The 26,476-nt window shown below is 37.1% G+C and overlaps 1 protein-coding gene across 1 annotated transcript in view; it reads left to right on the top strand.

Annotated features, from left to right (window-relative positions):
* Nucleotides 1–19,093, top strand: part of LOC146003705 (uncharacterized) — a 37,643-nt gene extending 18,550 nt beyond the window's left edge. The window contains exons 2-4 of the mRNA XM_083142087.1: nt 3,158–4,708; nt 13,354–13,458; nt 14,739–19,093. Of these exons, the coding sequence (XP_082998213.1) occupies nt 3,218–4,708; nt 13,354–13,458; nt 14,739–16,667 (3,525 nt within the window). The 5' untranslated portion in view covers nt 3,158–3,217 and the 3' untranslated portion in view covers nt 16,668–19,093. The remainder of the gene's footprint in view (nt 1–3,157; nt 4,709–13,353; nt 13,459–14,738) is intronic.
* Nucleotides 19,094–26,476: the final 7,383 nt, after the last annotated feature.

Raw genomic sequence — 26,476 nt, 5'->3', positions numbered from 1 at the left:
CTAACTCTTTTTATTTTATTTTGCTCAGATAAGAGTCCCTGTTGTTTCCAAGTCGTCTCTCTTAACAAGGGACACTAGTGGCAACCATGTCATGCATCCCTGGAAGTTACTTCAGAGCAATAATTTGCATTTTGGGTTGCATACATACAGGTTAGATTTTCAATGCTTTAACTGCAAAAACTAAGTGCTTTTGAGGTAAATTTTAGGAAGAAAAGTTTCTTGTTTTTATGATATCTACCAGCACCCAGCCATTGTTGAAGGTGCTCTATAATATTTCTAGTGAATAGCAGCAACGTTGTTCTTGTGTGTCTGGAGAGATTTAAATGAATTAAAAGAAATATGTATACTTGGCATAAATACACAGAAAGTAACTCTCCTAGACATCAATTTTGATAAGATTTGCAGAATGAATTTGTTTTGTGCCTATTTTGGGAATTTGTTTCTGTGCAAGCTTAAACTGGTTCTGCAAATTCTACCCAAAATTTGTTAATATGAGGGCCAATACCTGTGTAATTTAATATGGAATGACCCCCCCTCCTCTCTCTCTCTCTCTCTCTCTCTCTCTCTCTCTCTCTCTCTCTCTCTCTCTTTCTTTTTCGTGTTTACGATCTGGTTTTATTTAATGAGAATTTTTTTTTAGTGAACAATGTGAAACATAAAAATGGACAGAAATTTTGAATTCCAAATCATTTTCCATGTTGGCATTTATCGTGTATTCTGGATTAGTTTTCAAACATTTGGTAACTAAAGTTGAGTTAATGAAAAGCAAGTATGACCCCCCCCCCCCCCTCTCTCTCTCTCTCTCTTTTTCGTGTTTACGATCTGGTTTTATTTAATGAGAATTTTTTTTTTTTTTTTAGTGAACAATATGAAACATAAAATTGTACAGAAATTTTGAATTCCAAATCATTTTCTACGTTGGCATTTATTGTGTATTCTGGATTAGTTTTCAAACATTTGGTAACTAAAGTTGAGTTAATGAAAAGCAAGTAGAATTAGTTAAATAAAGGCTCCCATTTATTAAGTTGGGTTTAGGTTCTGAAAGTATTATCTGTTTACTTCGTTTCTATAGTCGTTTTCACATTCAGAAGACACAACGGCGCTTATGGAGAAACCGCACAGTGTTGCCAATACAGCGCTAGCTCATGTCGCCGGGAAATGATGACCTTCCTTCACAATGAAGGTGTTACATATTTTGTATATATAATGATAATTATATGTAATTATTAATATTAATATTATACTGTGAACGTTACAGTTACCCTTTTTACTATGATCCATTGCGATCACTACACACGCGAGTGTAATGCACGAATATGACACTTCAGAAATCACTTAAAAAAGTAAAAATCACTGAGCACTCACACAACTGAAAACACTTTTTCGAGAGAGGAAAAAAGTCTAAACAGACCAAAGCAGATCTCTCTCACTCAAGTAAGGGGAACCTGGCACCTGGGTTAGATTCAAGTTGCAACCCAAACAAACAAATGAGTTATGGCCCACCTGAACTGATAAGAGGTGAATGACTCAAGCAAGGCATGACATATTTCTATCTTGAAGCCCCATATTTTGTCACGTGTTTGAAAGCCTTTCAAAGGTTAATGTGGTGTCTATGAATTTATGTGTAGTTGGAAACTGAAAGGTGATCTTCATTTCAGTATTAATGTCGACAGTAATGTAAACAAAAACAACTGTATTTGGGACAGCACTAATGTTGCTCACAACAGCAGCATTGGAAATAATTGTCAATTATTAAATTTAAGTCATTTCAATTCTATTATAACAAACTGCATGAAGTTCATATTTTTACTGAATGGAAATAAAATAACAACTTGAAAACTTGGTGGTGATTAGCCGGAATGCTCCGGTGAGTCAGCTCAAGATACAACGTCTCCTTACTTCGCACGCGGTTCGGGTTAAAAAGAAACTCCAAATGCATGGAAGTAATATTTCTGGGAACCTTTGAGTGGTTATAAAAAATAATTTCATTATTTTCTCCACAACTTTGTCGCTGGAAGTTTTTACTTGGAATTACAGAACAAAAAATGGCCAGCGACGACATTTTCTACTGCACGAATATAAAAAATCTCCACATACTTTATTTGAATATTTTTTAATGCAAATATGTTTTAAAGTATTGATAAATTCTGAGTACCACCGTCACCTATAACAATTAAAAAACAGTGTCGATTTTTTAATAATGAATGCTTCAATTTTACGGCATGTTTCAACGTTAGGAATGAAAACAATGTAAAAATTGTGTTTTCACAGAAAATTTGCGTTTTTAATTTATCTAAAATTATGTAAGCAAGTTACCAGTTTTTTGTGTTCACCATCGTATTCTCTACAAAATTTCCTGCAAAACTGCAGGTACTGATTTTACTTAAGCTAAATTTGTAAATCCAGAAATTTCACAACAGCGCGCTCGTATTTTCCATAAGAAAAGCATTGCCCATAAGAGCCCATTGTGTCTTCTCAACGTGAAAACGACTTTAGACAGTATTTTTTTAAAATTACAGTGTAAGGATTTAAGTGTCTCCTTTTTATATTCCCATATTATCCAGTCTGCGAGTTAATAATATTTAATATGGAAATTATGTGGACTATTTTAATCCTCATTCACACAACTTCTCACATAGAACAGATTTGTGTTTTGTTCCAAAATCATATGGTTGACCAGTTGGGTATTCTCTAAAGAGGGGTCTATTTGAATGGCCAATTGCTTTTTGGCAAATTTGCTCATAAATCACAATTGATTAACATGTTGTTTCAGAGATGAGTTTTGTTTGTGTATAGATAGGCTAATCGGGACTGGATCTGCAATTTAAAGTGCAGCCCAAACTAACTACTATGTGCCTCCACCAGGCATTGGACCTAGACCCCTTGATTACAAGGTGATGACTTAACCACTACGCCATTGTGAAGGCCCTGTTTCAGAGATGGATGTGTAACATATTATTATATATAAATAATGAGTATTAGAATTGCCAGTATTACCTTTAATATTTGGGCAAGAAATCTGCTAGTCATAGGAAAGCACTAAGGTTTATTGTTTCAAAGACACCCATCTCCAATCTATTTTCCTATTTGATGATGTGTATATTTGTTTTTAAAAAATCCCTTTCATAGAATTGTAATGTATTGAATTGTATTCCAGGTGCAGTAAATTGAAGAGTGTGTGACTGCGAGAGGTATCAGCAGATGACTATGACTCAAGATGGACGCAGTGGAAATGGCGAACGTACAGTTGGAATCCTCAGCACTTCAACCGTTGATCCTGGACCCAGTTCAACTTGCAACAGTAACAGTACAGGCATCACTTGACTCCGAATCAAACATTGTTGCCAGATTCTTTTTCATCCATTGGGAAAACCACTTCCATCACCTTACGAGTAAACTGCAAGAGTTTCTGCGTCAGAATATATTAACGGACGTCACGTTTCTGGGAGAGAACTATTGCTTGTCTGTTCATAGAACTATTTTTTCTTTTTTTAGTCAGTATTTGAAGCAAGTCTTCAAGCAAGAGAGTAAAAAGGCTTGTTATATTCTTGTGAAAGACATAAAGCAGTCCACGATGCAGGCGATCGTGGATTATATCTATGAAGGTAAGATGTCACTGCCCACGAACGATATCGAAACCATGTACAGAACGGCAGAGTTCCTGCAGGGAAAACTGTTCCATCAGTCTGAATGCCAAGAGATAGGGGATCATTCGTACTTCAACTGGGTACATTACCAAAGCGAAATTCTTCATCATCTGTGGCTGTCGAGGGCCGATGCCTCGCAGTGCGACGTTACGTTCATTACAAGTAACTACGTACTGGTCTATGCCCATTCGTGCATTGTAGGTGCCTGTAGCGAGTATTTCTTAAATATTTTTGTACAAAGTGAAGTTAAATCTGGGCCTTTTGTATTTGCACTGCAGAACGTCAGCAGTCAAGACTTGGAAATTGTGCTGGAGTTCTGCTACAAAGGGAACGTTTCCATTTCGAAAGAATGTATGAAATCGTTCTACGAGACAGCATCGTTGATGGGTGTTAAGGAACTCTGTCAGAGGTTACTTTCCATCGATGCTTCCTTAAAAGAAAACAAAGCTGCCATTAGTAATGCAAACTGCGTTACGAAAATCAAGACAATAGGCAACATCGAGCAGACAAAGCTAACAAACATCTTCTCTAATTTACTGGAGGTTGAAAGCCTCGTTGATGTGTTCATACTGAAAAACACCCAGTGCTTCAAAGTTCATAGTGCTATTTTGTGTGCCTTTAGTCCGTATTTCAGGAACTACTGTAAAATCCAGTGCTTTAGAAATGCCTTCTTTCTTATTAAAGACATGGATGTGCAGAATGTTCAAGCTTTCTTAAATTATATTTACCGAGGAGAAACAGAGTTTGTGGGCACCGTGGAAGATTTTTATCATGTGATGTCAGAATGGATAGATTTTAATCTTCTGCCAGTTTCAGAAGAAACTTTGCAAGTTTATGTGAAGAACAATGTCAGTGGAGATGTGCAGAGGAGCATTCATAGTGCAGTCGAATCTTCCATTGAACCTAAAGGGGGAGAAGTCGTATTTCAAGAAGATATCCACCAGGTCAGCTTTTCGTCAGAGGAACCCTCGGCGCAAATCAAAGATCTCCAGCATAGTGAAAGGGTGGACGAGAGTCAGAAACATGAAGAGACCACATTCCAAACCAGTGGGAACACAAAGGTATTTTCATTCTTTATTGTAATTAATGATATCTCTTCTACTCTTTGGACACTGTTTCCTATGGACCATATTTGTGATGTCACCAGCAGACAACTGAACAAGATTGAATCCAAACAAACTTGTCACGTTTGCCTATCTGATAGCATTGGATTTTCCATGGAAAGGGCCAACTTTTAAAATAGTGACAGCAGCTATGAAACAAAATTGTGATGTGTATCGTACATCATTGTTCAGATGAGATTTCTGAGATTACATCAATATGTTACACTTACTTTAGAGACCATAAAGTGAAGAATAACTGGAACTAGGAAATCATGCATATATATATATATAAAAAAAAAAACCTTTTTTGGTTCCGAAGTTCAGGAGCTTCACGTGACTGCAGCAGTGCCACCTATTGGCTGCGGTTCTGGATTGGCTGCTGGCTAAGAGCATTCACTTTATTTGATTTCTTACTCCAGATATTCTTTACCTTATCCTCTGTAAGGTATGTGTAATATATATAGACGTATTCTCTGAAATCTCATCTTAGATGTACGACATACTTCACAATTTTGTTTCGTGATTGCTGTCACAATTTTAAAATTTGCCCCTTGTGATGGATTTTCCAATTCTATTGTATAGGGAAATGCGACGTGACAAGTTTGTTTCATCTCAGTCTTGATCAGTGATGTCACAGTAATATGGTCCATTGTTGTCACCTAATTACATTCTTCAACCATAGCCATCATAACATGAAAAATAAAAGGGAGTAGCCATGCCCACTTTGTGACTGACCACTCTTTACAGTTTGGGCGTAGTTATGCTACTTATTTGTTTTAATACACTTTTAAAATTGGAGAATGTGCAGGGAAACACTTCATAGTATGAGAATCAGAGGAACGTATCTCCAAAAAAATGCTGTTTTTTTGCATATGTATTAACTTTAAAGATCTCTATTTGCAGGGTTCCCACATGATCTCAAAATGTATTTTCGCTGAGATTTGTCTTGAGTTCTCCAGGATCTTCAATTTTTTCCCAGAGTAATTAATACACAGTGCAATACTATTGTAAATATATTTTACATAGCCCATATTTCCCCTCAGAACCATTCCACCTTCACCTTCTTTATTATTATTAGATTTCGTTTGTTTTTAGTTATTTAACACCACTTTTGCCTAATCATGACGATGATGACTGAGTGATAGAATTTGATATGAAATTGATGAAGGTACAGGACAGTCACACAGAACACTCATACCCAAGTCAGGATTAAAACCTAGGACCTCTGGCTATTATTATTATTACAGATGGGACATAAATTCTTACTCTATTGGTATCGTCAATACTAGTCATAATTTTACCAATCTGATATATTTATAAGAAGTCTGTAATTTAGTGTAATATTCTGCCATTTTATCATAATTGAGGAAATGGAAGTGGTTATCTGAAAAAGAAATCATAACCGTTTGCTTTCTGATACTAATAACAAAACTAATTCAATATGAGTGAATATAACACTGGTCGACATTTTTTCAAAAGTTGAACGATGTTTTGAAATGAATAGGTGACTCTGAAAGGATTTTTCATGCTGAATTCAAATTTGAAAACCGTTTTGCTCCATCACGTCACAATTTTTCACAAATCGTGAAAACTGAACAGCATATAGGGGTCTATTATGTTATTATTGGGATCATTTGGGGTTTATATAATCATATTACAGACACATAGAATAAATAATTTTTGCAAATATAGTAATCAGTGGGACATATATTGAGATTGTAAAATCTATATTATATACTACAGGGTGATTTTTTTAAAACTCATGGTTTTCTTTGTTGTGTAAAATTTGTAAATGAAGTATTATTTCCATGCGGTTTGTGGCAAATGAATAAGGAAGGATGGGAGCTTTTTTGGAGTATGTATACCGGTTTATATGCATCCCGGGTAATATCGCCCACGCCTCAACAAAAACAGCAAATATTCACCAGTGTACCTTTCGCATCTATATGGTCTGGGGGTTTGGATGCAGTGCGGAGGTTTAGGTTTCCTCCTGTAGATAGCACCGTTGTCATTCTCAACAATAACCAGGAAACTGAGTTGTTATATTGTTGTGCTGGAAAGTTGTGTGCTTTTGCGTAATTGTTGTGCTGAAAAGTTGCATTATTGTGATCAGGACACACAGTAAGAATGGTGTACTTGCAGGAACGTGTGTTTATCGTGAAAAGTTTTTGGAAATCTGATTCTGTTATTGCTATGCAAAGGGCATTTAGAAACAAATTTGCCTCACGTTCTGCCCCAGACAGGAACACAATATTGTCGCTAGTGAAGAAATTGGAAAAAACAGGATCGCTTCTGAGTGAGACAGGGAAGCATCAGACCCCGCGGGCAGGTGTTGTGGAAGATGTCAGTGCTCGACTCTTGTGGTCGCCCAAGAAATCTCTCCGTCGTTTGTCACAAGATATCGGCTATAGCTATTCAACATGTCAAAAGGCAGCGAAAACTGCGAAACTAAGGGCGTACAAAATTACAGCTGTTCAAGAATTGAAGGATCCAGATTAAGTTAAACGTGTAGATTACTGTAATTGGTTTTTAATGTTTATTGTGCGTAATCCTGATATCCTGAAAATAACGTGGCTTACTGATGAAGCCTGGTTTCATCTCTCTGGGTATGTTTATTCTCAGAATACACTGATATGGGCAGCTGAAAATCCACATAGTGTAATCGAAATTCCGTTCCACTCACAGAAAGTTGGGGTATGGTGCGCTGACTCAGCATCACGTATAGTGGGTCCAATCTCCTTCAATGAAACAGTGAACACAGAGCGGTACAGGGCAATATTCATGGAATTTGTTGAAAGTTTGGACGACATTGAACTCACAAAGGGTTATTTTCAACAGGATGGTGCTACATGCCATACATCGCATGACAGTATAGCACTGATTGAAAGTTTCTTTGCGAATAGGGTTATTTCAAAGGGATTGTGGCCTCCGAGGTCTCCAGACTTAACTTCACTTGACTTCTTTCTGTGGGGCTTCCTAAAGGGACATGTGTACACAAACAACCCTACATCCCTGGAAATGTTGAAGCAGAACATTATCACTGAAATTGCGAACATTAGCGCAGAAACACTGTCAGACAGCCCTTAACATGGAGCGGCGTGTTCGACTTTGTTTACAGGAAGGAGGTCGACACTTTCAGCACCTTCTTTAAAGGTGAGATGTTATGTCATATGTCTGTGCTATAATTTTTATGTTTTATTTATGTTTGAGTGAATACAAAAAAAAAAGAACTCATTTTCATTAATTCATTTTAGCAAAAATCCAATACTTCAATGTTATTGTTGGGTACACTGGTGAATATTTGCTGTTTTTGTTGAGGCGTGGGCGATATTACCCGGGATGCATATAAACCGGTAAACATACTCCAATAAATCTCCCATCCTTCCTTATTCATTTGCCACAAACCGCATGGAAATAATACTTCATTTACAAATTTTACACAACAAAGAAAACCATGAGTTTAAAAAAAAATCACCCTGTATATTCATGTACATTTTCATTTACACATGTCTAGAAAGAGATATAACATAGTGCATTTGGAATTACTGAGACTCAGGATCAAACTTCATTCTTTTTGACTTTGTGCCTTCCCCTACACCCGAAGTAGGAACATCTCTTTTTAACATCCAACAAAAATCTGCCATCATGGAAACATTCCATCGTCCCTGGTATCTCCGTTCCATCTCTGCTATGTCCTTGTGAAATCTTTCCCCGTGCTCCTCGCTGAAGTGTCCGAGATTACTCGGAAAGAAATCTAGATGCGAGTTAAGATGCAATTTGAGGCTTATTTTACAACCAAGTTTACATAAATTCCTTAGCAGATTTTTCACAAAATGTTCATAGTTAACGTGTTTTTCATTGCCCAGAAAATGGGCAACCACCATTTTGAAACTTACCCAGGCATCCCTTTCTGTAGCAGTCATTATTTCTTCAAAATCTGCATCCAACATCAGTTTCCGTATCTGAGGGCCAACAAAAATACCCTCTTTGAGCTTATCCTCAGTGACGGATGGAAATTTCCTTGCAATGTATTTAAAGCATTCGCCGTCTTTGTCTAACACTTTCACAAACTGTTTCATTATCCCTAACTTAATATGCAACGGAGGAAGCAGTATTTTAGACGACTGAATTAATTGCTGTTGTGTCACATTCTTCTTCCCTGGAGAGAGAGATTCTCTACTTGGCCACGTTTTCACTTCCCACTGAATCTCCCTGTCCCGATTGTCCCATTCGCACAAGAAGCAGGGGAATTTTGTGTTCCCAGCCTGGAGATCCAACAACAAAGCTATCACTTTGAAATCTCCACAGACAGACCAACCATGTTCTTCATATTTCACTTTCAGTAGCGTGAACCTCAAAGTTTCATAAGTTTCCTTAAGCGACACAGAATATGCAACTGGAATCGATGGGAACACATTACAGTTATTTAACAGAACACCCTTCAGACTAGTCTGTGATGCATCAATGAAAAGTCTCCATTCACTTACATTGTAAGAAATACCATACAATTCTATGACTTTCCTTATGTTGTCACAATAAACAAGGTTTTCGTCTTCAGTAAAGTATAGGAGTAGCTCTGTCTCTCGATGCCTGTACCATGAGAAATGTGTTCCTGGAGACAACAGGTTTTTCTTACTCAGTCGGGAACCAAGAAGTTGGGCACTCTCCTTTGGTAAATTTAGGTCTCTTACGAGATCATTCAGTTCATGTTGTGTGAAAGGTTGCGGAGTGCCTGTACTTGTACCAGGACAGAAATCGTCACTGTCATCATAGTGTGCACGTTCAACTTCAGTGTCACTTGAAGTGCTGCAATTATCACTACTCGTACGTGGTACAGGTACAGGTACATCTGGCCCATGAGGCACGGGCCTAATGGCCGATGTTATGTTGTTGGGATAGCTCACATTGCTCTTGTTCTTAGCACTGAAACCGCTAACATCTATAGCACAGAAATAGCAGTCATCAATGTGATTTTTTGGTTCCCGCCATACCATTGGTATTCCAAATGGCAATGCTTTCCTCTTGCCACACTTCCGCAATCGCAAAGCTTCCACACATGTTTTGCAAACTTCATGTGGGGCCCAGTTTTTGTCCTGATCACCTACTTTAACACCAAAATATTCGGTGGTAAGCAGACCTCACAAATGTGGTGATACGTTGTCTTTGCCTCTTCACTACATAGCTTCCACAAATGTAACAGAATACATGGGGCAAGTTCAAACACTTCCTGGAGGACGACGACATTGTCTCTCGACACAACACAGCACGAACTATCGACAATGACGAAAACTTTATCAAATATTTTGCATTCCCTACTGCTATTTACATATATAATATCTACAATACACTTAACTAAGGTTTTCGGATCACGTAACCTTATACACGGTAAATAAATTAAAAACTGTACTATTTGCATTAGTTGGTATCGAATAACAAAACTTAGAAACAAATTTATTGGATCATTTATTGTTACTAGGCGTCTTCAGCAATTTTGTTAATCATATAATGTAATAAGAGGTGCACTGCCATCTATCGGGAATATTATTAACTTCTAATTTCTGGGCAGGAATTACGATTTATACAACAATGAAGATTTCTAAATAACTGAGGGTGATACAACAAAAACAAGGTCACTTCTGAAATCAGCATCAAATGTAGTTTCAGAAACCACAATTAGTTTCTAAACATCAGAACCCATGTCGACCAGTGTAATTAAGGACTAAGGTTGCATATATTTGTTGGAATTCAACACCTATTCAAACTGTATTACAGCACACAAGTTAACATTTCAAACATATCATATAGACTAAATATTGGAAATGGTTCCGAATGTTTAATGATATTTTGCAAGTTTAAATAAGTAAAGGGTGTCCCAAAAGTAACACAGGATTTAATTTAAGGAAAAAACATTTCATGTATTTATTAGTTGGCAAAGTTATTACATTATATGAAAGAGTAAACATTCCCATTAAATGTGGAAGAGAATATCTGACAAAATGTCCTCCACAATACATTTGACACACAAATTCTTTTTACAATATTCTGAATCACCTTTTCGCATAACTGTGGCCCAATGCTGTCAATAGCTCATTGGATTTCTGCTTTCAATTCAGGAATCATTATCTTCGCAGCATAAACTTTGGACTTAATGAATCCCCAGAAGAGAAAGATGGCACGGTGTGAGGTCACACAGTTGTTTCATTTGGGGCGCTTCTCCTATCGAAAATGTCAGGTAATTTGCCCACAGTTTCCGTACTTGTAACGAATTTTAACAATTGTCACTCGCTCCTTCGTCATGTAGCGCTCCATTTTGACTAACCGCAATGTTTTTCCTACAACATGGACCTCTCAGAACGCTGCCAACCCTGCGAGGAAAAAGTGGCACAGAATTAAAATCCTGCGTTACTTTTGGGACACCCTTTATTTGGAAGTACTTTAGAGTACTAGAAACAGTTGTGGGAGTAAGTTTCAAGGTTGGGCAAGCTAAATAGCACAGTTAAAAAGTTTCACTAAGTAGTATTGCTGGAGAAATTAGATTTCAAAAGTAACTTATTCGAGCATCCGCTTTTTGCACCAAGCAGCCGCTCTTGGTGTCCTGTTGTCTAACACACATAGTTTTAATGGATTTCATGGGATATTTGAAGGGGGTTTTGTGCTTTGGACCAGATTTATTACGTGATCAGGTGTTGGAAGCATTTAGGGATATTATAATAATGCCAGGAAGCACTAAACCTGACCCACCTAGCATTTAGGGATCTTTTATTAATGTCAAAGAGACGTAAACCTAACCTGCCTAACCTAACATTGATGCATTTAGTGATACAATACTTCTTGCATTCCACGCATGTAAAGTAAAGGACAGCAGCAGCCTGTTTGTACCCAAGACTAGCGTGAATGAACGGCTGCTCGGGAACAAAAAATCATATATGGAAGGGACAAATCGTTGTCAAGATGAGATGCAGTACGTAATCACTAAAACTCTGAAGTATGTGTTAACAGACATAATAGAAACTGGACCATGTAAAATATGCTTGTGTACCATGATTGATTCTGAATTAAACCCTTGAGAAACAGAAGTGTACAAATGGGCACAATAGTAACTAATCTGCAATGCAAAATTGACATATATCTAAAACCTATATCTTCAAAGAAGATTGTATAAAGCAAATTACTGAAGTTGTAACAATTGGTGTTGTAACTATTGTAATTATATCAAAAGGCAGGGTCATATTCTAATCTTTGAGATGTACTTCATTGAGACTCTTTGAGCAACTAGATGACTTACCCTGAGATTTCCATGAGAATTTTAATTTTTTCAAATTCCCTGAGATTTCCAAGTTTTTCCAGTTGTGTGGGAACCCTGATTTGGAGTCAGATGATGAATATAAAAGAAAAAAAGATCAGCAAATTGTGTGACTCCACTTTACCGCTAAAGGGATTCGACTCAAGCAGAGCTCTTAAAGTGAGAGATATGTTAAAAAAATTAATAAAGCATTTTCGGATTTATGTTTCTCTGCTTCTCACATAACAACGAGAGATTCATTTTAAAGAAAAACTTATTTTGCTGTTCAGATATTGAATGTGCATCTTTGTCATTGTATTATTTTGTAGTGGTAATTTTATTTTCTCCAAGTACTTTTTCGTGAGATATAAAAACAAATTATCTCGAGGACAGTGGCATATTCTCCATGTTATCTGATTGACCAATTGTAAACCAACCTTTTTTCACATATGTAGAAATTACTGAAAAATTTGAAGTTTCCGGACTTCTGTTTTGTTTTATTTGCATTCCTGCATTTGTTTTATTTCTATTATATCTAATGAATATATAATAAATATATACAATAAACAGTGCTCGAAAAATCTTCTTCAGTGCTAGGCGCCAGCTCTGAAAATCAGGTGCCAGAAAACCACCTGCTAGGAATTGTGCATACTATAAGAAGCTGTGCCGGCCCCTGTGGTGGAGTGGTTAGCACATCGTGCCATGATGCCAGGGGTCCTGGGTTCGAATCCCGGCCTGGGCATGGATGGTTGAGTATTCATTCATCATATCATCACTTATCCAAATCTTCGCAAATTAGCCAAAAGTTACAAAAAAAAAGTGAAGTAAAATAAAGCAAATCAATCAATCTGTAAGAAGCTGAGCATCACTGTAATCAAAATGAATCATATGAGAAAGCAGGAAATGGGGGGTTGGAGGACAAAGAGTAAGAAATTGTTACCGCGCCTATGGAATGTTCACAACGTTGATAAAAAAAAATCATTTGCTAACTTACTCTGTACTGCAATTTGAACTTAGAATATTCAAAATTTCGTACATGCAAACTTAAAAATGGCAATATTACAGCAAAAAATCACAGTCGGCAGGCTGAAATTTTTAGTCGCCATGGTGACCTGGTGACGGGGATCTTTCGAGCCTAGACAATAAATAAGAATTGTTGCTGTAAACCAGGTCAAATTTTCTAAATATGCCACTGCTCAAGACGTTCTGTCTGCATTTACTTTAAGCTCCGGTTGGTGTTTGCTTATGTGTAAGTTCAAACTTAAAAAAAAAAAATCAAACGTAAAGTCTCCTACAGTTAATTTCAATCTTCTATATACAGGTCAACGATGAATCTCGTCCTCACGTGGAAGACTCCGTTGAAAATGTTCGTCAAACACCAGCAAAACATGCAGCTGATAGAGATACAAAAAGCGTAAAATCAGAGGTAAGAGATGTACATATAAAGTGTAATAATATAGTGTCAGACAGTTTCAGGTCTAATAACAATAAATGAAGTATTGATATACAGTTGGCTACAAATAATATTTATTAGAATTGAGAAATTGAATGGTAAATATCTTTGCGGGCATTACCGTGGGTATTTAATGTAATTGTTAATAGAGTTTTTCATTTTATGCATTACTTATCATGCTAACTGCTTCTTGCAGTCCACAATAACATATATAAGACCCATTACAGATAGGAAGAAATCTTGGAAGGTATCAGTTATTATTTTTATTATTTCTTTTTTTTTTTGTAAAGAAAATGTGATAGTTCATTTTTACATACATATTCGACCTCCGTGTCAGTGTGTTAGGATGCCAGGGGTCCTAGGTTTGAATCGAAGCCCAGGCATGGGTGTTATTTGTTATCCCTTCATCAATTTTATCTAATCATCTTCATCCTCGCAAATAGCCAAAACTGGCAGAAAATTGATGTAAAATAACACGAATACAAATACTTTCATTCTTCAATCATCTAATCATCATTCATTCTCTTAAGCAAGATTAACTTAAGGATGTTACATAACAAAGTGAAAACCCGTAGAAACAAATAGTTGCATGCATAACCATACAATCTCTCATACAAATGGTGTATATTACATTATTTGTAATGTGTGTTCTTTCGAAACATTACATCAAAAATTCTTATGTGGTTGTAAGAACAGTGAACTACAGGAGGAATAATTGTACAATGGAAGCAATATGTACATACAAGAAAAATGATTTAGTCAGTTTTTGGAAAACTATGAGTAAAGGACTGCTGTCTCGAGGGAAATATGATTTAGAATTCTTGAAGTGTTTTGTAGTAAACTTAACTCTGTATGACTTTTTACCATTTGTGTACCTGTTTCCTACTGTATGCATGGGCATCACCAGAAATTTTTGTAGGGAAGGTCAGGCCATTGATAAAACTTGAATTGTATAATAATTATTAATATCATGGTTCAGATTGCCAGCATGAAATAATAACTATTATAAACTTACAATCATAAACCAATTTTTTCCAAATTTATTATCATCATCATTACATCCTTTGAAAAACTCATCTACTCGATCCACCATATGAGTGAATATTCAACACAACTTTTTTCTTCTTCATTATTTTGACATTTCACACAGTATGTGCACTGACACAATTACTTACTGTACTTTGTTAACTTTTATTCATCTTGTCCAAGAAATAGCTTTGAAATGTAATTGTGATTATTTTTTTTCATTCAAGATTGAAGATGCCGGAGACGACTTTGTTGGTGATTTGGATGAGGATGAAACCAGTATTGGAAAAAAGTCCGACTCTGATGCCCTTTGTACCTGTTATACATGTGGCGACAAATTCGAAACTAGGCGAGCTTTTAGAGAACATATGCTTATTCATCCTAATGCAAAAATTATGAAATGTAAGTACTGCGGAAAAGGATTTAGGAAACCAAGCCAGTTGAAAGCCCACGTAAGGGTACATACAGGATCTCGTCCATACCCTTGCAAGGAGTGCGGTAAAAATTTCATGGTGAAAAGTGCCCTCAGGAAGCATCAGGATACGCATCTTAGAAATAAGCAGTTTGTGTGTGACATTTGCACCAAGTCATTCTCAAGGAAAGAGTACCTGGAGGAGCATTTACGAACACATACCGGCAGCAAACCGTATAAATGTGACATTTGTGGTAAGGATTTTGTTGGCAAAACTGGTTTGAACCATCACAAGCAGACACACCAAAAAAACAACAAGAACTCCGTTTGCGAGATATGCGGGAAGTCATTTACTCGTCATGCACTGTGGACGCACATGAAAACGCACGAGAAGGTTTATAAGTGTGACACCTGCTTCAAGAGGTTCACTACGTCAAACTTACTGCAGTTTCACGTTGAGGGAACGCATCTCGGACAGAAGAAGAACCAGTGTGAAGTGTGCGGGAAAGGGTTCGTGCAAAAGAACCATCTGCAAAGGCACATGCAGGTGCACAGCGAAGAACGTCGGTTCAAATGCGACAAGTGCCTCCGGTCCTTTTCGGTAGAGTCGAAATTGCTGTCTCATATCCGAATGAGTCATTCAGATCCTGGAGAAAAGCTGTTCTCGTGCGACATCTGCCATAAAAAGTTTGCCGGGAGAAGTACAGTGATATACCACCGTAGGCAACACACGGGGGAGAAACCTCATACGTGCAGCTTTTGTAACAAGCAATTTACCCGTCCCGATGCCCTTAGACAGCACTTACGCTGCCACACAGGAGAACGCCCTTACGAGTGCCCGGTTTGTAGGCGGAAGTGCACCAGCAAAAGTACCCTCAACAAGCACCTAAGGACTCATATCAATGACAAAAGGAATGAAAAGGATTGCCAGTTTAGTTGCGAGATATGTGGGAAGGGATTTCCGTCATCAACGCATCTTCATTTCCACACACGTGCGCACAACAGAGAAAAGCCTTACAGTTGCGATCTCTGCAATAGATCTTTCAGATACCAGGATAGCCTAAAGAAACACGCAACCGTTCATGCTGTTCAAGCTTCTTATTCGTGCCAGATCTGTGGACAAACGTTCAACGAATCTAACAGCCTTCAAGAGCATATGGATATTCACTCAGATAAGTTCCTAGCGTGCAATTTCTGTGGTAAAGAATACAATAACAAGGACGAGTATCATGTACACATTACAGGTCATATTGAAAGTGACGCATGTCACAAAAAGACTGTGAATGTCATGATGCCTCCCGATGCAGTCGTCGCAGCTGTTGCTTTAAGTTCCGACAGTGCACGTCCGTCCATGACAGCACCATCGCACGATGGACATGCGGAACTAACTTTACATCAGCTTCAACCTCCTCCGTCTTCAATTTTTCCAGGACATCCTTCCAATGGGCATCAGCACGTGGAAATTCTCCAGCACATCACTCCTGGAGCGACGATGGAAGTTCGAATCCCGAACTCTATTGCTCTTTCCTCTGGAAATAATGTCCTGTCGTCTTCCGCAGATCTTGCACCACTGCAGCCTCTGCAGTTGGAGCACCAGTACATTCAGGTTCAAGTTCCTAGGACTTTGGAATCGACAGAAGTTTTACTGAATGTAAGAACACCAGGTATTGATGACACTTCATCCCAAACTTCTCAGGTACAACAACAGGTTCATCAGACGTGGAACGTAACTTATCTAGGATAGTAACAGTGTAGGTGTCAAAGTTCATATTTTTTGCATTTATTTTGCTTGAAACTTTATTATAAAACTTGTGGGTATTTGGGTTGAATCTCTTGTGACAAATTTTTCAGTTTCTTCAAAACCACGTTTATTGTAACTTTTTTTTTAATGTGTTTATTTAAATTGTTGATTTGTTCATTTCAAATTTTAGTGGACAAATAACTGAGCGCAATATACCAAGTGTGCCATAAGTAGAAATGCCAAATACAGAACCTGGATGACCTTTGTGTTGGAATCAGGGTTGCTATGCATCTGGAAAACCTGGGTGAAATGTCAGGGAATTTGGCAGATCATCTGGAATTTACGTGCATTTTGGAGTCTGCAAGAGAAAAAGTTGCAGAATGAACAAGCAGTTCACTTCCACTTCTGGGTTCAGTTTAGAAACTTGTTTCTTTCCTTCTTATGATTCTCAGTCTTGTGCAAAATTATTGTTCCTTCGAATTTCTGTAATAAATTTTCACTTTTATAATAGTAGATATTAGAAAGAATATCAAAGTACAACTTGCAGTCCAGATATCTGATTGATAACTAAAGTACATTGACAATATGATCATAATTATCAGACAGGTTGGTAAATAGGAAGTTATCGTCTTTTATTTTATAGACCTTAGTCTTGTTGGTATTTCCTATAGAATTCCTATATGCAACAAAAATTTCTCCAGATGCTGTGTACTTATAAATGTAAGCAAAAAAGCAGCATTTTGTATGACACTATAAATCTGCCAGAAAATGAAAATTGTGTATGGTTTATGAACTATTTCTGTTGTTTTTATATTGTGGAGATCTGTTATGGTGAAATAATGTACCTCTGTTACCTGAAAGCTAGATGCACGTGATTGTAGCACCCAATACATGTCATGCCAATTGTAATTTTACATTTTACTCGTTGAATGTCTGGAAAAATTTCAATTTTGGACTGGAAAACCTGGAAATGTCAGGGAATTTGATAATCAAAAAATCGTAGCAACTCTGAAGAATACAACCTTCACACATACATTTATGAAGAAGGGAATTCACTGTAATAAAGTTCCATTTGCAGCAGTGGATTCATTCAGCTGTTCATCAAACAATTAAATGAATTGAACATATATTACAGTTCTACATTATACTTGTTTGTGTTTTCTTTCAACTTTTTATTACAACTCTCTAATGTAACTACAAAACCACAATAACAAAGCATGCTCAGTCAACAGGATGCTACATGATACCGCATTCAAATGAAGGTAGATACAGGTTCAATTCTGAGATTATTCAATGTGAAAGATGATTTGTGCAGATTTCTAATATCTACCGCTATCGATGGTGTTTCAGTATTGATTTTAACAATGATTGAATTCGCGCTTGAACTAATGTGGCATCTAGCAAGCATGTTGTGACTTGCTATGCTATTCTTAACATTTTAAAATGTTTATTCAGGCTCTACAGAAAATCTGTACATATTTAACGCCTAATCACACGGAACTGGATTTCCAGTAGAAATGACCTAGTTGACGCTCGACTGGCTACCCATCTGATAGTTTTAACGTCACTCGATATTTGTTACCGTACTTGTCGGTATACTTTTTTTCGCATTAGGTATCCTGCAGAGCAGACAAGAAAAAAGATGGACGAGCGAATTAAAGAACGTAAGAAAATTACTGCTATTATTAAAATTTAAAAAAGAAAAGTTTGGACTAGAAATTGACTCGAAATAAAATATGGTAATCAATGTGTACTGAACAACCTTTTTAATGAACTTGGGTATGCAGATTCTTACATGAGATTTGCAGGATTCATTCACACTTTTCCCATATCTAACCTAAACATTAATGAACTGAATACGAATGCACAGTACTACTTCTTCCATCGAGAAACGAACACAAACAACCAACACTGAAAGCACAGACAAAAACTTTCCTTTGGCAAACTCGCAGATTATCTTCACATGGCCAAACTTTGCTCTGATTGGCTGTTTCACAGAATCCAGACGAGGAAAGCCAGTTGCAATTAGAACATGGCTATTCCTCAAAACCAGTCAAGCAGCCAGCCTGGCAACCATGATTTCCACCCAGGTAGCCAGTTCAGCACCAACTAGGGCATTTTTGCCTGGATATCCTTTTTATTTTCTAATACTAGGACATGCCTGGGGATTAGAGGACGTATGGTAACTGTGTTAACAGATCTTCAAAGATTTTATAGTCACGCTGCACAGCTTTTGATGTTTTTGTCCTGATTTTAACCCATGTATGAATATATCAGTATCTTGCTTTAATGGATCAGAATTGTGCAATTGTGCAAGGACCTGGGTATCAATGTAATTAATGTGAAAAATACCTGCAAGTTTTATAATTTGGTTTACATTATTTATCTTGAAACAGTAATGTGCCTAACTGAGTCTTCGAAATAAAGTAATTTTGTACATGAAGATTTGTTTTCTTATACAGTAGAACATGGTGTATTATTTTGTGGTTAAATTAATATTTATGACTTCAAATATTAAATAAACTCTACAGCATAACAGAAAAGTAAGTTATTAAAACTTATTTTAACTGTGCCGACTCGCAAAAATCTCCCTATCTTAGGCTGATGGGTTTCTGCCTTTGAGATTTGTGAAACTGTTAGTATTTTCTCACTCTTCCCTCCTACCATAAGAGACTTACAAGGTCGCAGAAGAAAAGCCATCACTAAAGTCTTACCAGAAGAGGTTGGAGAAAGTGTAGAGTGACTATGAATGTTGTCTTGATGCGTATGTGGTTACCAGTGGACCACACATCAAGAACTAGCAATTGTCATTATAAGTAAATTATCTGACATGTAATTTTTCATCTGATACCTCTTTTTGTTTACAAATAATTATAAAATTCTTCTACAATAAATGTTTAAGTTGTCAACATTTTGAATAACCCTGTATTTCATATATGTACAGTAACAAGAAGTTCAGGTATAGGGTACATGGTTCCCACACACCTGGAAAAACCTGGAATTCTAAGGAAATTTGAAGAAAAGTAAAAACTCAGGGAAAATCATCTAATTATCATTGAGTCCCGATGAAGCACATCTGAAGGTCAAACATATCTTGTTTTTGTACTAATAATTCCAACTTCACTAACTTGCTTTATATGAACTATTTGGAAGAACTATTTTTAGATATGTGTGTATTTTGCATTACAGATTAATTGATATTATAACAGGGTGTCTACCAGTCAAGAAATTATGCTTTAGGTGAAGAACTTTTGCTATTTTTTTACAGTATAGTGAACTTACATTGTAATATACCTGTACTCTGATTTGATAAAATTGAATAATTGGAAATCCAAAATTGTGTTGAGTTGTGGTTAAGATTGGTTCACTGTATTTCTTAAGAATATTTTTTATATGCATTAATAATTAAAGCAAGTCTAAATCTATTTTTAAGATACAGCTTCAGTTTCCATCGTAACCGGCCTTGGGGCAGGATTTTTTTATTGAATAAAAATATCTATTTTCTTAATTTCCAACTATACCTAAGTAAAATGTTAAGAATAAAGGAAAAAGTCAAGAATTTTGGGTAGACACCCTGTATAATCTTCTGTTTGCCGAAATTATTCTCCACATACACACCCAGTATTACCATATAAATAATACATTTTGAGAGAGTGGGGGGTGGTCAAACTTTGAACGAAAAAAAAACAACAGAAGATACTTTTAAGATATTATATCCTATGGATATGTGCTAGGTAGATATATTGTGTATACAAAGCACATAATGACCGCCTTTGACCTGCACATAGGACCTTTAGTCTCTGTGGCCACTCATCAATTGCACTACACCTGAATTGAGTGGGAAATCTTCCACTGCCTTCACAAGATAGTGGTTCAAAGTGGCAGTACTGCATTATATCTTCTTGCAAGTCATGTCTTCAAGTACAGACCACAATTTCTTGTCCAGAGAGCTGAAGCCTGCACTGCCAGATGATCCATCTGAAGAGGAAATAAAGTTGAGTACATTTGTCTCAAGCCAATGCTGGGTTGTTTGAGCCGTACGAGCTGGTGCACATTCCTGCTGAAAACTCTACTCCTGGCAATGGAATAATATTGCTTAGATCCTTCACCATTGTCTCCAGAACTGTCATAAAGCATCATTTCCCATTGGGCACTTTCCTTTTATTGCTTTCTGAGGCTAGAAAGTGGTCTGTATGTTGTTTGTAAGCTTTCAGTCCTACGTCACTTTTCAACATATGAGACATGGACATTTTGGAACTGGTCAGTTCACAGACCATTGCTGATGCTTCCGTACAATGATTCTTCCAGTTGCACAGTCCTTATAGTACCTGGCTGTCCGAGGCTGGGTCCGTCTTTCACTTTTCCAGTGTCACTGAAATGTTGGACAGTACGACATTTGAATCACTTGGAGATTTGAAGCTTCCATATCTTACAGGCTGCTAAACAGCCACATGGTTTTCGTAACCGCCCCATTCTATTATGAAAGCTGAAGACAAAATGTTCTATCACTTCTATAGGTCAATTAGCATTGACTTTAAACACCATATGATGAGCCACCTTCCGAAGTTTGTGACGTGTTTGAAATTTATGTTGTTATTTTGTGTGTTGTAAAGAAGTGTGAAAATTCCCCAAAAAACCTTACTCTTTAATTAAGTGCATAAAGATATCATTTTATTCTTTAATTTGTCTTGTATTGGCTGATACTGATAAAGTACTGCGCAAAATTTATTAATAGGCCTACTGATCTGATATAAAATTGCAAGTGCTCCTTGAATGTTCGATTCACCTCCTTAATTAATGTATGTATATATATATATAACCGGGTGATTGTGGTGGCTTTTGCCTTTGAACAGGAACTACCTATTTAGACATTTACTTCGCAAAACCATGACATTAATTATATGTTCTTATTCATAAAATAAATAACAAGATGGCAGAATATTGCACTAAATTACAGTGTGTTTATAAATATATCAAAACGGTAATATTACTGATAAAACCAGTGGCATCTCATCCCTTGGGGCTTCTGGGGCTTAGTCCCTAAAGAAAAATGGACGTACTGACGTAAATTTCAATCACCATAATACATAACTATCACACAATCTTTTAAAAGGCAATTTTTACCCACATAAGTTCATCGTCTGCTGCAATGGATACGACAGCGCTCCTAGCGGCATTGATGTCAGTTGTCGGTCTCGGGGCTCGTCGCAGAGGAAGGCGTGGCCTATGCTACACGCTACAGTGAAGGTCACGTGCTAGCAGAGAGAGCGAAGGGGGGAGTGTAATGGGTTTGGGTGTTGATTCGGAGCTAGTTCCGTCGCGTCACGTTCATTCGATTCCGAGTGTTGTAGTGTAGCATTGTGGTGGCTTTTATTCGCTATGAACAAAGTGGATTTCTTGTTGGCAATACCATTTCAGACATTGAGTGACCAAGAAAAACTTGTTGTTAAACAATTAGGTCCTGACCATCCGAGTGTTACATTAATACAAAAACACAAATCACAATCACGCTCTTTCAATCCAGACTGGTACAACAGAAAACCGTCGTTGACAGCTAGCGAGATCAAGAAAACTCTCTCTTGTTTTAATTGCCTTTTGTTTGGTGGTGATGCTTCATGGACAGTTCATGGTATAAGTGATCTCAAACATCTTTCTGAAAGAATTTAGTCACAAGAAACTAGTTCTTCGCACATTGGAAACTCGTTAAAATTGATTTTGTTTGGAAAGGTTGATGTTCGAACACAAATCGATGAAGGATATAGACTCTCAATTACAAGGCACAATGAATTAGTCCGGAAAAAATAGGCATATATTAAACAGAATTATCGATTGCTTAAAATTCTGTGGTCGACATACTTGCTCTACGAGGATATAACGAAAGAGAACGGTAAAAATGACGAACACAGTTTTAACAACTCCAGTGGCAACAGCTAAATGTGAACGATGTTTCAGCACATTGAAGCATATTAAAACCTACTTAAGAAATGCAATGGGACAAGACAGACTCAATGCCTTGGCAGTGCTTACAATAGAGAAAGAATACATTGCAAACATAGAGGGCTTCAATTAAAAAATAATTACAAAATTTGCTGAGCAGAAGAACAAAAGAGCACAGTTCTTGTTTAAATGAGAACCAACGTTCATAGAAAGGTACGTTTCACAGCAATACCTGTTTCTTTTGTAATTCATGTGAATGGTCATTATATTTTAAAAAATAAGTCCAATTTTGTAGTTTAGAGGAAGATAAATACCTGTTTTTTTGTAATTCATATGAATTGTTATTACCTTTTAAATACTTTTTTTAAAAAAAATAAGTCCTTTTTTGTAGTCTAGAAGAAGGAAAATACCTATTTTTTGTAATTCATGTGAATTGTCATTATATTTTAAATTCTTTAAAAAATAAGCCCTGGCCAAATTTGAGGCCACGATACGCCACTGGATATAACAGATGCACCATAGGCCATTGTAAAATATATTTAGAATAGTAATGTACTGGGTATTGAGTACTGTGGAAAAAATGTACTGATTTTGGAAATCTCAGGGAAAATGCAGTAAGAAACCCTGAGGTAGAGACATGAAGTTTTTGTTTTATTTGCCCCTAAATTTCCATGTTATTTTTTACTGCAATTAGGTGTTATTTTTCATGGTTTAGGGCAAAATTCGGTGTTATTAATTTGAAATCAGTGTTATTTTTACTGTTCCTTCTATGCTTAAGATTTTCACATTGTTTTAGTTGTGGAAAATTTTGACAATAAAAATATGGCTTAACTTCGTGAGAAATGACAAAATTTCTTACATTTGGAAAACTATTTCACTTCATCAGCAACTAAATATCAAATGTTAATTGAATAATATCACCCAAATCTTTGAACAGAATCATACACGTTTTCCTAACGATGGCAAAAATTCCCTCTGCAACCTCAAAATACCTTTTGTACACACACACATACACCCCTCCCAAAACACAACAGGTGCTTTTCCCTGCAAAATTTCCCTTCTGGGAAGATCCCCGGAGTAAGTTCTATTTCAGGATGATGTTAAACACTGTCAGTAATGTCTGGGCCAAACTGCAATAAATGAAGCGTGGCAATCTCTTTTGATTCGAACTATCACCAGCTAGACTACAAATGACAGATTTAATAGTGCTCCAGGTAGTTCTTTTTGAACAGAAAAAGTGCTATGTCCAGTCTGTATTGCATATTTTGCGTTAAAGTGCAAAATTCGCCATTATTCTGAACAATGGCATAATTTGCGATTCCGAAACACCGAAAACTTTCCTCCTCAACCTACCCAAATAAATTTTAAAACACTATTTTGATTTCTTCAACTTTTCGGTGTTATCATTATAATGAAAACTTCACTTCGTAGGTATAGGTAATTAGAATCAGTGGAATTGGAATCAGCTGCAGTCAAGCAATCTACATTCAGAACAAATTGACTCATTGCTTACCCTGCAAGGACCTTTGTTCCAAAAAAATAATGTTTACTAATCAATCTTTTCATCACCAGAAGAGCTTCAAGACTTACTTCAATTTACAGTGTGTTAGTGTGCAGTATACTGAGTACAGTTATAACGATAGAGAATCTGAATTATAGCTTACCTGGCGATGTAATTCAAACTGGTGCTCTCGGGTAACCAGCCATGTTAGATTGGCTTTAGCATCCCTTCCATGTGCATGCAATGCTCTCATTCCCAGGATTCCCCTGGCTGGTAACCCAAGAACATTTGTTTGAATTCAGAAAATAATTGTTAACAGAACTGTAAAAATGCAAGAATCGACAGAAGTTAATATAAATTTCATATTCTACTACTTAATATAAGAAATAAGGGTTTCACAAGTTTTCAAATTTCCAAAAATGAGATTTTTATTTGGGAGTTCACTGAATGGAAACTTCACAACTAAAATTCCCTCCAACTGTGAAATATTTTGGTTGATTGAGATGTATGAGATTTAGAAACAGAATGATTCTATTTCAGTGTACTAACAGTCATTGACGGCGATTAGGATGGGCAGTTGCCCCCACCTCTCAGGGCTAAGTCTTGTCTATGTAGAGAAAGCAAACTTGCCTCTCCAGTTTTGGCACTCATTCGCAAGCACTGTTAATATTCACTCATCTAGTGTATCAAGTAGAAGTCTTTCTGCAAAGATATAATAATAATAAGTAGGCAATAAAAATAAGTTTATTAGTTTATAATCATAATAGTTATTTGTTTATTATTATTATTTGAAGTGTTTAATTTCAGATTGAGGGCCTGAACCCGTCCCCTTCATCTTTTTTTTTCTTTGCAACATCCACACATGCAGACATGTGTGCTTGGACCGCCAACAATATCAATTTATCAGTTTTGTTGATTGATTGATTTAGTTTATTTTACTTCGCGTTTTGTGCCTCTTGGCTAATTTGCGAAGATGAGGATGAGTGATGAAAGGATGAAATTGATGAATGGACATTCACAAACAACCAAGCCCGACCGGGATTCAAACCCGGGACCCTTGGCGTCGCAGCGCGATGTGCTAACCGCTCGGCCACAGGGTCGGGCAGTTTTGTTGAGAAGAAGTTGAGGACATCAGGGAGATGGAATGGTCTATGACAGGGAATTCTTTGGCGAAGAGGTGGTGATCAAACAATATAAGTAGGAGGTGCATTACATCCCACCTCTGAATTTGAGAAACACAAGAAAGGCCCACCATTAAAATAATAATTTGGCCTTTCTCGAGTTACGGCTGGAAGGGTGAACCATATGTAGCCCCAGGTTCCCTATGGGAAAAAAAATACCTTGCTTGCCCCTCCCTTGAAAAAATTGTGCGGACATCCATGCACATTCTATGATGTTATGTGAAAATTTGTATAAATAATGAGGTAGGCCTATATATATCCGCTCGCTAGGTAAACTGTTTAATCTCTCCAACGAGACCGATAGTCTGAAATGCTAAGTCACGTTCTTGTTTCAATTTTAAATAGGCCAATCTTGTTTTTCACATCATTCTCAGAACCATCCCAGCAGCAAACGTTTGTAGATTTTTTTAACACCCTGCGTCTAGTATATATAGCTATGATTATCATCTTATTAGATAGATTTATCATAGGGACGTCGGAACCGGGGGGCAGGGGGCGACTTGCACCCCTCACTTATCATCGAGGGGGGCAAGATAGTATTTTTGCCCCCACCCCTCCGGCCGCTTGCAAAAAATGAGACTATCTTTTTCCAACTTATGTTTCGTTTTGAAAAAATGGGGGGGAAAATGCACGTGTTAAATGAACGCGGACTCAAGTTTTAGCTACTAACAAGAAGTATGTGACAGAAAAATCTACGTGCAGATAAGAATCACAGCCACGTCTCCGCAAATCAAGCGTAAGGTGGAATTATTCCCCTTGGAATTCGCAGCTTCAGTTTCCAGTTTTCCTTTGTATCTACCAGGTTTTGTATGAGGTGCGGTCGGTGTGAAACAATAAACCCAGCGTACCCCGATGAGAAGGGAGGGGGGCAGAGAACAGTTTAATTTTAAATATATTCTTTTCCATCTACAACTACATTGCATGCATGCAAGGACTCCGAACAGGGAGGGGGGCAGATGAAGCTTGAGCCTTCTAGCTTAGAAGTTCAAGGTGCAAAAAAAATCCTGATGAATGCGAGAGGACGCGGAGGTCTCGTCGGTAGGGCGTCTGACTGTCACGTGGAGAGCCGGGATCAATTCCTGCGGTGGATGATCTAAGGAGGTCGGAATTTTTTCCAGCATAAATCGGCTCCGGGGCCCACCCAGCCTCAAACGAATTGTTACCTGTGAGCAACATTGGGGCTAAAGACGGCT

The sequence above is a fragment of the Lepisma saccharinum genome, chromosome 20 (genome assembly GCF_977018435.1).
Source record: "Lepisma saccharinum chromosome 20, izLepSacc3.1, whole genome shotgun sequence".
Lineage (NCBI taxonomy): Eukaryota > Metazoa > Arthropoda > Insecta > Zygentoma > Lepismatidae > Lepisma > Lepisma saccharinum.
The sequence above is the reverse complement of the archived record's forward strand: the minus strand, read 5'-3'. Positions and strand labels throughout refer to the sequence as shown.